Raw genomic sequence first — 14,539 nt, 5'->3', positions numbered from 1 at the left:
ATCTACAAGACACAACTCAAGAGTGTAATAGAATGCTCTCCTTTTGCCTGGATGGGTGCAGTTCCAACAACACAAGAAACTTGACACCAGCCAGGACAAAGCAGCCTGTTTGATTGGCACCACAACCACAAACACTTACTACCTCTACCATTGACACACAATTGCAACAGTCCATGCCATTTACAAGATCCACTGCAGAAATTCACCAAGGCATCTAAATCCACTACCATCTAAAAGGAGAAGTGTAGCAGATAAATAGGAACACCATTACCTGCAAGTTTCCCTCCAAGCCACTCACCATCCTGAATTAGAAATATATTGTCATTCCTTCATGGTCAATGGATCAAAATCCTGGAATTCTCTTTCTAACATCATTGTGGATGTACTTACACCAAATGGACTGCAGTGGTTTAAGAAGGCTTCTGAAAGGCAATTAACAATGGGCAATAAAAGCTGGGCCAGCCAAGCCCACATCCCCTGAATGAATAAAAACAAAAATAAAACAAAAGGCAGACTGAAGCATTGTACCCACATTATCCAATTAATTGGACAAACAAGCAGCCCTTATATTTATAGGGTTATATCCTTTCTACCATTCATCTTTTCTCTGTGAGACTTACCAAGACGTGGGGGACTACAAAATCATAGAGGTTAATTGCATAAGAGGTTGCCATTCAATGCATTGTATTCTATTCTAGTTGTCTCAGAACTAAAGTGCCTTGCAAAAATGAGGGTGTTTGTGTTTGATGGAGAAAATTAAATTAGCCCCAAGACATCACTGCAAAAGTTATCAGACTGTATTCAACCCATGCATCAATGATCTTCTCTCACATTAAGGTCAGAAGTGTGTGTGTGGTACTAATGTTTGCACAGTTTTCACGATTTTTCTGATGATGAAGCAATCTGTGCCTGCATACATCAAGATTTAGATTTAGATCAGGTTGATGAAGAGAAAAGTAGTGATTGTACTATCTTCTCTTGACATTCAATGGCATTATAACTGCTTAGTGTGAATTATTCCACTTCCCAAGATTTATTTATTATTTATGTTTAATGATTAACACTCACACCAGTGATCACTTTCAAATGTGTCAAATCTTTGCTAAAATTGGAAACTGTTATCTGGGGATGGTCTCAGGGCTCTCCGCTTCTTCCTGGAGCAAAGACCTAAACCGTCCCCGCCCACCACCCTCCACCACTTGGCCAAACTTGTCCTCACCCTCAACAATTTCTCATTTAATTCCTCTCATTTTCTTCAGGTCAGAGGATGGACATAGGTACTCGTGGGGGCCCCAGTTATGGCTGTCTCTTTGTGGGGGTGTGTCGAACATTCATTGTTCCAGTCCTATTCTGGCCCCACCCACAAATCTTTCTCTGATATATCGATATCATCTGTGCTGCTTCCCTCTCTCATCTGGAATTGGAAAAGTTTATCAATTTTGTTTCTAACTTCCACCCTGCCCTCACTTTCACCTCGTCTTTCTTTGACTCCTCCCTTCCCTTCCTCAACATCTCTGTTTCCATTTCTGGGGATAAACCGGCCACTAATATCCACTATAAACCCACCAACTCCCACAACTACCTGGACTATATATCCTTGCAGCCTGTTTCCTGTAAAGAATCCATTCCATTCTCCCAGTTCCTCCATCTCTGTTGTTTATGTTCTGATGAGGCAAACTTTGACAAGGGAGACTCCAAAATGTCCACCTTGTTCCTCAACCAAGAATTCACCAGTACTATTGTCGACAGGGCCCTCAAATGGATCTGACCCATCTCCCATGTCTGCCCTTAACCCCTCTTTTCCGTCCCACAATAGCAATAGGGTTCCCCTTGTCCTTACCTACCATCCCACCAGCATCCACATCCAGAAGATTATCAGTCACTATTGCACAACCTTCAGTGAGATACCACTACCAGACTTATATTCCCCTCCTCTCCCTTGTCCACCTTCTGCAGGGATCATTCCCTCCGGGAAACCCTGGTCCTTCACTCCAACACCCCTCACAGCCCTACGGCACCTTCACCTGCAATCACTTAAGGTGTAACACCTGCCCATTTTCCTCCTCCCTCCTGAGTAACCAAGGACCCAAATCTACCTTCCAGGTGAAGCAGCATTTTACCTGCAATTCTCACAACCTAGACTACTGCATTTGCTGCTCAGAATGTGGTCTCTTCTACACTGGGGAAATGAAGTGCAGACTAGGTGTCCGCTTCACAGAACATCTACATTCCACCAAAAAATAGACCCTGAGCTTCCAGTTGCCTGCCACTTTAACACACCACCCTGTTCCCTGGCCAACATGTCTGTCTCAGGTTTGCTGCAGTATTCCAGCAGAGGTCAGCACAAGCTGGAAGAACACCTCATTTTCTGCTTGGGGACCATGCAGCCCTCTGGACTCAATATTGAGTTCAATAATTCTAAGACCTAAACTCCCCCACACACACACCAGGCATTGTTATCACATGGCCCACCATTACACACCACCGAATTTTAGCCACTAATGGTCACCATTAACAGCTATTCACCCTCCCAGCCAGATCATCATTGATTCCTTTGTCTGTCCAACTGTTCTTCTCTTTCTCTGGGCTCTACCTATCATTTACACTTTGCCCCCTACCCGACCCTATCTTCTGCAAATAAACCAACATTTTCAGAGCTGCCATCAGTTCTGAGGGTCACCAGAGCTGAAACATTAACTTTGTTTTATCTTCACAGACCTGCTGAGCTTTTCCAGCAACTTCTGTTTTTGTTTCTGATTTACAGCATCTGCAGTTTTTTCTGATTTTAATATTCTATAATCTGGAGTGTTTCAGCAATCAAACAAGTTCCACTGTGTTTGCAATAATCAATTGTACTGCAACACTGAGCCCAGTCCCATTGTGGCACTTCTCATTCCTGAAGTTATGTATCATAAAAATATTCAAATCAAGATTAATTCCATCAGACAACACATCCACCCGCAGTCAGTGAACTAACTCTCTATCAACTGTACAAGCAACCCTCACCATTGAAACCATGGGTACTCATATCATGCCAGCTCAGCATCTTATCCAGCTGAAGCACTGAACGAGCAGAATCCTGCCTATCCCAATTTGCTCTTGCCTGACCGAGACATCATTACCTGTCTCAAGTCACTTCCTACCTTCGTTTCTCTCCAATGTATTAATTTCCTTTTGAAAAGAAGGCTAGAGAACAATTAATAGTTAATATATTTCCACACAGCAAAAAACATGGGAGCATCAATGAGAACTTGGCAAAAGCTAACAGTCACTGCAAACAAGTTCTTCCCCATAGCTTAGAGCTCACCTTTTTGAATACATTTCCTATAGATAACTGCAACAAAACTCATTTGGATGATTTTCTTCAATTTCCATCTTTATTTGCAATCTTGTAAATTTAGATTGGCAGTTGCCAGCTGGGATTTTTCCATGTTTTGCAATAACCAAAGAAGAGAAACTTGCTTCAACTTGAAGGAAATAGGGAAGGCTTTGGGGGATTAATTAATGTGGCCCACAGAGTGCTGAAGTCATTTACTGCCTAGTATATTCTGGGCTTCCGTGTTTATTGTTCGTGACATCTTTTCTAGAATATTGTTTTCATTTGTTAATAGAGAGAGAGAGATGGAAAGTAGATGAAGGGAGATGGATATACCTAGTCTGCGCAGAGATAGCAGCAGTTATAGTGGCAGCAGCCAGGGATGTAGTCCTGGACCCAGCAAGCATTCCAGGCTGCATGGGTGAAGCAATGGAAGGTGCAGCCATTCTGAAGAGAATACAGAGCAGAGAAAAGGCATCAACACTACAAAGATGCACAACGCTCAACACAACAGCTTGCATTAGCAGACACCAATTAAACTAGAGCAATACTGTAAAACAGCATTAGATTATGGGCAGGACCTGGGTGGGCAGATTAGCTGAAACATCTTGCAAAATTCATTTCAATATCAGTCAGATAATGCCTGTTGATATTGCAAGTGCACAACCTTTTATGAAATGCACCCTTTCAAGGCTACTGCCGCCCCTCCTCAGGCAGTTTTATCATAGTTCCCAGTTACTTAATACTTTTTAACAAACAATAACTATATTAAATTAAGAAGCACATAAGTTAAAAATAATTTATGACATTACCACCTCATGGAGGTGGAATTTTGTGAATGTCAGGTTCTATGCATCCATAATCTAATAGCAATAAATGAAAAGACATGCTTACTCTGGATTTTAGCACACCAGTATACGACAGAGTTATATAACTGCTTGTACACCAAAACCAATAATTAATGCTCACGTTTTTATTCATTCTTGCCTCAGCAATACAGGAAAACAATGGAGGATATCACCCATCCCTGTAATAATTTCACAGGGCAATCTAGTAGACAAGATATGGCTGAAGATTGTAAAATGATTAAATGATAAAACGATTACTAGAAATAAATTGAGAATTTACACAAACACTGAAAAGTTTTTTTTGAATACTTTACCAACAATGAACTCTCACAGTTACTCATAGTCTCCTGTAGTGCAGTGTTGGCTCATAGCAATGCATTTTCAAACGACTGCCAAACCATGCCAATATTGTACTTGCATCAAAAGCACCTTCTACTGCATTGTTTTCACATTTTCTACTCTTCCCTCCACTATCATCAAGGCACTGAGCAATTCCATTCCGTAGACCTTCCAACACTCGATCCATGTGACAATCTTTCATGCATTAGTCAAGATGGTAGAGCTGGACAGTGTCACATCTAAGCACTTCTAATAGGATCCAGTGAATGGCAACCAGCAGCAAGAATGGAATATTTCCACATGCTTCAGCATCCCAGCTGTTGTCCCTATTGAGAACAGCTAACAGATAAGGAGCCAAAGCTGGGATCTTTCGGTCTTTAAGGTTCAGTGTAACCCACTAATCCACTGAAATAGCTAATCTTACCGGTGTGAAAATGTCAAAATTCCACCAATCCTCTACGCAGAGCTCCAGTTACATACTGACATCTGCTTCTGGTCCTCTGGTTGATGCAAAAATGGTCATATTAACCTGTATAAGTAATGACAACTTCTCTCCCTTTATCTGTGTCAATCACAGCACCACAGTGACAAAGGTCATAAATATTTAGAGATTATTACAGATCCAGTGAAGTCTGTCAGCTGGTTGGCATATTGGAAATTAATTTTCCCCAACTAGGCAGCACCTCGAGAACACTCTTAATTCTCTGTGCTCACATAAATTGGCAAACTTCTGATAACACAAATCTGACTCAACATAATCCAGTACTAGGTGTAGATTTGTTCACTGAGCTAGTAGGTTCAGTTTCAGACGTTTCGTCATCATATTCGGTAACATCATCAGTGAGCCTCCAGGTGAAACATTGGTGGTATGGCCCATTTTTTGTTTATGTGTTTATTTATTTATAAATACTACATTGGACAAACAGGCAGAAAACTAGCCACCAGGATACATGAATATCAACTAGCCATAAAAAGACATGACCCACTCTCACTAGTACCTTTACATACAGGTGAGGAAGGACACCACTTTGACTGGAACAACACATCTATCCTAGGACAAGTCAAACAGAGACACATGCGAGAATCCTTAGAAGCAGGGCACTCTAACCGGAATTCTATCAACAAACACATTGACTTGGATCCCATTTCCCACCCCCCGAGAAAAAGAACAGAAATGACATCACCACAAGAAATTACATCACCAACCCAAGGAAACCTAAACACATAAATAAGAAGCCATACCACCAGTACTTCACCAAAGGCTCACTGATGATATTACCTAGTATGGTGACGAAATGTCTGAAACCGAACTTCCCAGCACAGCGAGCAAACCTACATCCAGAACTCAACCTGAGCTACAAAGCTTCTCAAATCTCGATAATCCAGTACACTTTTAAAAGCAGTATAAGGAAAACAAGTGTGTAGAGTTATATATTTTGATTTTTAAAAAAGTTATTTTAGTCTGAATGGAAGTAGGTTTGATGTTGAAGATAAGCAGAGGAATTGGAATTACAGGTTCACAAAAATTGACAGACCTGTCAAAAAGCAAATGAAATTCTACTTTTATCATAAGGTGTAGATTATAAATTCCAAAATGTAAAACCTGAATAAGACTTCAGTTCACATAAGGCTTCAGCATTAGTACAATGAGATTGACTAAGATGTCTCTGGGTTTAAGAAAGAACAAATCTTATAGAATAAATAAAAATCTACTTTTATAATAAGGAAAATACACATTACAGAATATAATAAATTAATTAAAATTTTGGAAGGACTAAATGGACAAAAAAGGAACAGTGTTTTTCAGTAGTTAAAGGTTCTCAAACAATGTGCTGTTATTAAGTGACAAATATAACAGATTTTGAACAGAAGGCAAAAGTATTTTCACCCACACAGTTTTGAGGCTGTGGAATTCAATTCCAGGGTCTGTGGTTTAACTGGAAACTGTCAACATTCAAGATTAGATGAGATAGATGAGTTAACTAAGGTGTGATGAAAAGGATGGGGCAACAATTCAGGTAAACACGATTAGAATTATTTTCTCATGTGGAGGGTAGACAGTGATATAAATTGATCGGGTCAAATCATCTATAACTATATTGTACCTTTAATTATTTTCAACCTAACAGTACAAGCAGAGCAGGGGGGCCCTGTAGTGCAGTGGTAGTTTCTCTACCTCTGGGCCAGAAGACTCAGATTCAAGTCCCATTTACTCCTGAATTTTGTAATAACTGAACAGGTTGATTAGAAAATATTTACAATCAAGGTAGGAACATATCACTCAATTAATCATGGAGCAATCCGACAAACGTTTTGTTTGATTATAGTCAGAGGAAAAATTACATTCTCTTAAAAGACTTAGCCTATAATGGAAAACAGTTTGTGTTCCTACAATGCTCTTTAGAGTTTGGTAAGAAGTATAAATACCACCATAGGCCAGGATGAAGGGTCTGTTCCTGTTCTTTAAATTCTGTTATCATTCAACTACAGGATAGAAAAGCAACAGGTAGCAACATACTTTGCACAGTGGGGAAGACAGACAGCAAAGTAAATCAATTTCTCTTTAAGTAAAAATTCAACTAAATGGACTAGTGTTCACTTGTTATTCATTAAGCATGCAAGCATAAGTTGAATTGATTGTATAAAGCAATTTTTATCCTACTCCACATTCCACTTTCTTTGATGACTGTTTGGATAAAGTAGTTTATAAACCAAACTAAGTAACCCTTGTCTGATGACAACTTGGATCATTCTTGGATAATTAAAGAGATACACATGATTTGGATATCACGATAGATTTTCAGTGCTGCTACTGTGCTGGAAAATATAAGGAATCAAGTTTGGCAAAAAAAAAAGCAGGCTCCAAAATGAACTTGAGTGGATAGCCACAGCACAGCAAAATTCTTAACAAGTAGGAAAAATGCATGTTGTAGGGTGTGGTGCACTGGAAACCCATGGCTGCAAATGGAAGTATATGGATGATAAATCTATAAAATTGCCAAATAGCATTTTGGGTAATATAAAGAAAGTTTGAAGAGTCATACCAGCCTTGAAATGTTCACTGTTTCTCTTTTCACAGATACTGCTAGACCTGAGTTTCTCCAACATTATGTGTGTTAGTTTTGATAAAGAAAGTGTAAGGAGATAATTCAAAATTTGCACTGGGCAAATATTAGGCAACCATTAGAAGTACTGTGGATTAAAGTATACCCATTATAGATTGAACGTTAAGACCAAAGTTCAGTTGTATAGATTAAACAAAATGATTCCAGGATGAAGATCTAAAATTACAAGGCAGGAGTACTCTTCCACTGGAGTTGAGAAGGTTAACAAGATTTAATAGATCATTTAAATTTATGAAAGGTTTTGCTGAATGAACGATGAAAGGTTATTTCCATTGTTAGGGAGTCACTTATCAACTTAAAAGAGTCACTAAAAGAGTGAGGATGTTAAGAGAAACACATTGTAGCAAGTTATTAGAGTGTGGAATGCTTTGCCATTGGGAATAGTTGAAGAAGTGATGGAATGAACAGTCAAACATACAAAGCAGATGCACCAAAAGTAAGGCAGGAGATTAGTTTTGGATTATTTGAGCAAAAGCTGACCCAGACCTGAGGGGCTATAACTGTAAACCTCTATAGTTCCACGATGGAATGTAATGCCGTATTAATAGTGAATAAATTAAAGACAAATACGTGTAGAACTTCTCAATGACAAACGCGGCAGGTTTTTGTTAGCTGGGTTAAGTTCCACAAATGCAGAGACACCTCTGTTTAAAATGGAAACATATCCATTTTAAAAATCCTTGAGAGTATTCATTCTTTACCTTACAGAGTGCCTATTTGTCCCACCTATGGTGCACCTCACAACCTTAGGGAATTCAAATACAGGATGACAACAGCCAAGACCATGAGACCTTACATGAGCATCAACTAAAAAATGGCACCTTACTAGCATGGAGCATGGGATGTACATGTACTTCCCATAGCTTCTCTAGCTCCAGTAGCCCTATCCATCTCAAATAAAAACAGAAATTGCTGGAAGAGCTCAGCAGGTCTGGCAGCATCTGTAGAGAGAAATCAGAGTTACTGTTTTGGGGTCCAGTGATCCTTCTTCATTACTGCTGTCCCAGTGGCCCCATCCATCTGTTGGGCTATTTGCTTACATGGTTAGTGTGTGGAAGTGTCTCAGAGTCCAGTGATAATTCTACTTCTCACCAATCAGTTCTGTAAGGTTACTTTAGGGTCAATCCCAAATAGTCAATTAAAAGATAATTGACAGGTTAACTCAATCCCAAATCCAGTTTCCCAATGAGGAAAGCCAACAGTCATTTCAAAATCTAGGAAATGTTTGTGTATGTGTGAATGTGTGTTTATATATTTGCATATGAGGAAGAAAGTGAGGACTGCAGATGCTGGAGATCAGAGTCAAAACGTGTGGCGCTGGAAAAGGACAGCAGGTCAGACAGCATCAGAGGAGCAGGAGAGATGACGATTTGTGCATAAGCCCTTCATCAGGAGTGTGTGTGTGTGTGTGTGTGTGTGTGTGTGTGGGGGGGGGGGGGGGGGGGGGGGGGTGGAATAGATAGAGGGCTGAAAGATATATAGGCGCATGGAGGTGGGGGTGGCGTAAGGTAGCTGAGAAGACAATAGATAAGTGCAGGTGGGGGTGATAGTGATAGGTTGGAGGGGAGGGTAGAGTTGATCAATGGGAAGGAAGATAGGACAGTTCAAGAGGGCGGTGCCAAGTTGGAGTTTATATCTGGGATGAGGTGAGGGGAGAGGGGATTAGGAAGCTAGTGAAGTCAAGGTTGATGCCATGTGCTTGAAGGGTCCCAAGGCAGAAGATGAGGCGTTCTTTCTCTCGTGATCAGGTAGCTTGGATTTGGTGGTGGAGGCAGCCCAGGACTTGCATGTCCTTGGTGGAGTGGGATGGGGTGTTGAAGTGTTCAGCCACAGGGCAGTGGGGTTGTTTGGTGCATGTGTCCCAGAGATATTCCCTGAAACATTCCACGAGTTGGCATCCTGTCTCCCCGATGTAGAGGAGACCACATCGAGAGCAACGGACACAGTAGATGAGATGTTTGGATGCGCAGGAAAATCTCTGCCTGATGTGAAAAAAAACTTTGGAGACTTGGACAGAGGTGGGGGCGCAGGTTTTACACCTCTTGCAGCAATAAGGACGGTACCCCATGTGGAGGGTGGATTTCTGCGCCCACACCTCCCTTGTCATCTCTGTCCTAGTCCCCAAAGGATCTTTTCACATCCAAAAGAGATTTTCCTTCATATCCAAACACCTCATCTATAGTATCCATTGCTGTCAATGTGGTCTTCTCTACATCAGAAAGGCAGGACAGCTACTCGCGATGCGTTTCAGGGAACATCCCTGGGACACACGCACCAAAAAACCCCACCGCCCTGTGGCCAACTTCAACTCCCCCTCCCACTCCTCCAAGAACATGCAAGTCCTGGACCACCTCCACTGTCAAATTCAAGCCACCCGACAACTGGAGGAAAACGCCTCATCTTCTGCCCTGAGATCCATCAACCCACACAGCATCAACACTGACTTCATGAGTTTCCTAATCTTCCGTCATCCAACCTCATCCCAGATCCAACCCTCCAACTCGGCACCAGCCTCTTGAACTGTCTTACCTGTCCATCTTCCTTCCCACCTATCCACTTCACCCTCTTTACCGACCTATCACTATCATCCCACACCTCCATTGACCTATCGTCTTCTCAGCTATCTTTCCCCCACCCCCAACTCCCCACTCTCCTATTTATCTCTCAGCCCCCTCCACATTCCTGATGAAGGGCTTATGACCGAAACATTGACTGTCCTGCTCCTCGGATGCTGCCTAACCTGCTGTGCTTTTGCAGCGCCACACCTTTTGACTACATATCTGTATAAATGTGCCAGTGTTTATGTCTGTGTTTGTTAGGTTGCCAGCACTTCCTTAAAAATCTCTACAGGTGCCACACCTTGCAACATAACTCACTCTGACATTTGAGAAAAATTACTGACATTCCTTTACCTAATAACTCCATCTAACAAATTGTGAGACAGGTTTTCAGTATTAACCTTTCTTTGGGCAGTAAATTAAAGGTAGATATTGAATTCCAAACTCACCAATGGGCCTTTTGAAAACCTGTCTGCTGAGACAGCCGTGGAAGCTCTGTCAGTTGAATGCAAAAGTATTCTGTGATGTGAAACCCCAAAAACCAGATAATTCAAGGCTTCGGATTATTAGCTGAAATCAGGGCAATATTATGGATAGTCGTAGTCAGGGTATTTTGGACATATTGGATTTTCCTAACTTGTTTGAGGTATAATAGTTAAAGTGAGATGATATCTAACATCATCTCTCCATTAGTCCTACACATTTCTACCCGTTACCTCACAGGGATGGCAGTTGGCTACTCCAATCCTGTGCATTATATGTAAATTAGATTATGTAGGAGAGCCATCTAATTTCCCGAGAGATCAGGAAATGAGGGATGGTTGCAGTCACTGGAGTAATGGTTTACAATCTACACCAATTCCCCACCTGCCAATGCATCTTTGAAGGAAGAGTAGACATATCACCCTCTCTTTCGAGAACATTCCTTTACCTGTGGTTCTGGACCAACTAAAAGACATAAAAAGCTGCTCTTTCCTCTACCCCTTGAAATGATTCCACCTCTTCAGTAATGTAGTGTAAGTTTTATTGTTCATGAACAGGACCCTTAAGATTTCCTCAGGATCATGCCAGATTCTTGCCCTCTGGCAGGACTCCTGGTACTGAGAGACTCAATGCTACCTGGTATCTACAATTGTAATTTCCCACATTACAGAGAATGCCTGCTAAGGACACAGTTATACCTGCACATAAACGGAACAGACAAGGATGCAGCAGCAGTTGAGTCTGCCCTCAAAGAGGCAAAGTGAGTCCTATCAAACCAGGTCATTACTAAATGGATAGAACAACTATCTTTCTTGCAGAAAATTGATACCTTTGCAGAGCAGGGGAGGCTGGCACAGCAGTACGATCTTGACTGGCAGCAGCAGGTGGCGAGATCGGCGATGCCATCAGGTTAGCGACAGCAGGTGGATTGGCTGAAGCAACAGGCATAGCAGCATAGGCAGGGCTGGATGCTGACGAAGCTGGCTGAGCGTGCTCAATAGGTGTGCTAATTCAAATTACAGAAGGGAAAACAAATCATGAAAAACAAGTCTCTCAGAGCAGAACAGATTTTAAAAATCGAATCAACGATGGAATTTCTCATCAGCTGAATTTTGGACTGCCAACATCTTGGAAATCACAGCAATATCGAACAGTTGGTCCTGGGCCTGAGAGAGAACCAAATTTGCAAGTAGAATTAGAACTAAATAGTTGCTACACTAGATTATTACTTTGGATATGAAAAGTAACATGGATATTCTGTCTCCAATAAAATGATAAGTCACTGCTAGTTTATCTTTTTCTGAGGACAGTTTCATTTCTGTAAAAATACATGTGGAGATACCTCGTCCAACAATTTGGCAGGCAGCTGCTCCCCACTCTCATTGATAGCGAAGATTAAAATATTATGTTATCAAACCAACACAGAGCAAAGCCAATCCCATATGAAGAGTCATAGAAACAGACACTTTAGGCCAACCAGTCCATGCTGAATATAATCCAAAACTAAACTTGTCCCACAGCTTGCGCTTGGCCCGTATCCCTCTGAACATTTCATATTCATGTACTTATCCAGATGTCTTTTAAATGTTGTAATTGTACCTAGATCGACCACTTCCTCTGGACGTTCATTCCACACACACATCACTCTGAGTAAAGAAATTGCCCCTCATTTCTTTTTTAAATCTTTCTCCTCTCACCCTAAAAATATGCCCATAGTCTTGAAATCCCCCACCCTAGGGAAAATACACCTGCCAGTCACCTTACCTGTACCCTTCATGATTTTATAGACCTCTATAAGGTCACTCCTCAACCTCCTTCACTCCAGTGAAAAAAGACCTAGCCTATCCAGCCTTTTCTTATAACTCAAACCCTCCATTCCCGGCAACATCCCGTAAATTTCTTCTGAACCCTCTCCAGCTTAATAATATCCTACCTATAGCAGGGCAACTAGAACTGGACATAGTCCTGCAGAAGAAGCTTCACCAACATCCTGTACAATCTCAACATGACATCCCAACTCCTTTACTCAAAGGTCTGAGCAATGAAGGCAAATGTGCTAATGCCTTCTCAAGCACCCTACTTACATGTGATGGAAACTTCAAAGGATTATATACCTGAACCTCCATGTCTCTCCGTTCTACAATGCTACCCAAGACCATACTTTTAATTATATAAGATCTACCCTTGTCTGTTTCCAAAATGCAATATCTCACATTAAATTTATCCAAATTAAACTCCATCTGCCACTCCTCAATCCATTGACCCAATTGATCAAGATCTCTTTGATAACCTTAGGTAACCTTCTTCAGTGTCCACTATACCACCAATTTTGGTGTCACCCGCAAACTTATTAACCATGTCTTATATAAATGATTTAGATCAGAATATAGAAATGATAAACAGAAGTAAACCCAGCTTTGATCCATTCAGAACACTGCTGGTAACAGGCCAAGCAGTCCAAAAACCAACCCTCCACCACCACTGTCTTCTGCCATTAAGCCAATTTCATATCCAATTTGCAAGCTCACCCTGAATCCCACATCATCTAACTTTACTAATTAGTCGACCATGCGAAATCTTGTCAAAGGCTTTACTAAAGTCCAAGTAAACAATGTCTATTGCTCTGCCCTCATCAATCTTCTTGGTTACTTCCTCAAAAACCTCAATCATTTGTGAAACACGAATTCCTTCACACAAAACCATGCTGAATTTCTATAATCATTCTTTCCTTCTTCAAGTGCATTTCTTTCAGATGCACCACTAACAGCTTACCGATCAGCGAAGTCAGACTTATATGTCTATAGTTCACAGGGTTCTCTTTACGTCCCTTCTTAAACAAAGACACAACATTAGCCACTCTCCAGTCATCTGGCACCTCATCCGTAATTACAGATGATGCAAGTATTTCTGCAAGGGGCCCAGTAATTTCCTCTCTGACTTCCTAAAATGTCCTCGGATACATGAGAGCAGGTACCAGAGATTTGTCCACCTTTATATTTTCTAAGACCTTCCTCTTCTGTAATGTGGACTGTTTTCAAAACATTAATATTTATTTCAGTGAGTACTCTTGCCTCTATTTCTTTCTCCACAGTAAAAACCAACACAAAATATTAATATCTCTCCCATCTCCTGAGGTTCAACACAAAGACGACCTCTGTATTCTTCAAGGTGCCCTATTCTCTCGAGTTACTCTCTTGCTCTTAATGTACTTGTAGAATCTCTGGATTATTCTTCACTTTATATGCCAAGGCTATGTCATATCCCTTCATTGCCTCCCTGATCTCCCTCTTAAGAATGCTCCACACTCTTTATACTATTCAAGAAATTCATTTGAACCCAGTTGTCCAAATTTGATATCTGATTCTTTTTTATTCTTGGCTAAAACCTTTTAATGTCATTATTTAGCCATTGTTCCCCATCCTTACCTTTCACTGTAACAGGAACATAATGACTCTTGTTGTCAGACTTTTGAAAGCCTCCCACTTATCAGACAATCCTTTAGCTGCAAACAGTTTACTCCAATCAACATTTGAAGGTTCTTGAATCATAACATTAACATTTGCCTTACCCCAATTAAAATTTTAACTTTTATGGAAGGCTTATCTTTTTCCACAATTATTTTAAAACTAATAGAACTATGTTCACTAGACCCAAAGTGTTCCCCTACCGTCACTGCAGTCAGTTGCCCTGTCTTATTACACAAGAGAAGGCCAAGATTTGCTCCTTCTCCAATAGGAACAAGTGAATTGGATGCAATTTACAGATAATTTATAATAGACGTTACTGGTATTATGATCCCAGCTGAGAGTAATACTAGACAAATCTGATCCCTGAATTAAACCTAGCTTGATAGATGATATATTTCATTTT

General features: G+C 40.8%; 1 protein-coding gene across 1 annotated transcript in view; it reads right to left on the bottom strand.

Moving 5' to 3' along the window:
* LOC140484474 (LIM domain-binding protein 3-like) overlaps window positions 1–14,539 on the bottom strand; it is a 209,769-nt gene that overhangs the window by 63,194 nt on the left and 132,036 nt on the right. The window contains exons 13-14 of the mRNA XM_072582883.1: window positions 11,499–11,675; window positions 3,653–3,763 (exon numbers count right to left, since the gene is read on the bottom strand). Of these exons, the coding sequence (XP_072438984.1) occupies window positions 3,653–3,763; window positions 11,499–11,675 (288 nt within the window). The remainder of the gene's footprint in view (window positions 1–3,652; window positions 3,764–11,498; window positions 11,676–14,539) is intronic.

The sequence above is a fragment of the Chiloscyllium punctatum genome, chromosome 13 (assembly GCF_047496795.1).
Source record: "Chiloscyllium punctatum isolate Juve2018m chromosome 13, sChiPun1.3, whole genome shotgun sequence".
NCBI lineage: Eukaryota > Metazoa > Chordata > Chondrichthyes > Orectolobiformes > Hemiscylliidae > Chiloscyllium > Chiloscyllium punctatum.
The sequence above is the reverse complement of the archived record's forward strand: the minus strand, read 5'-3'. Positions and strand labels throughout refer to the sequence as shown.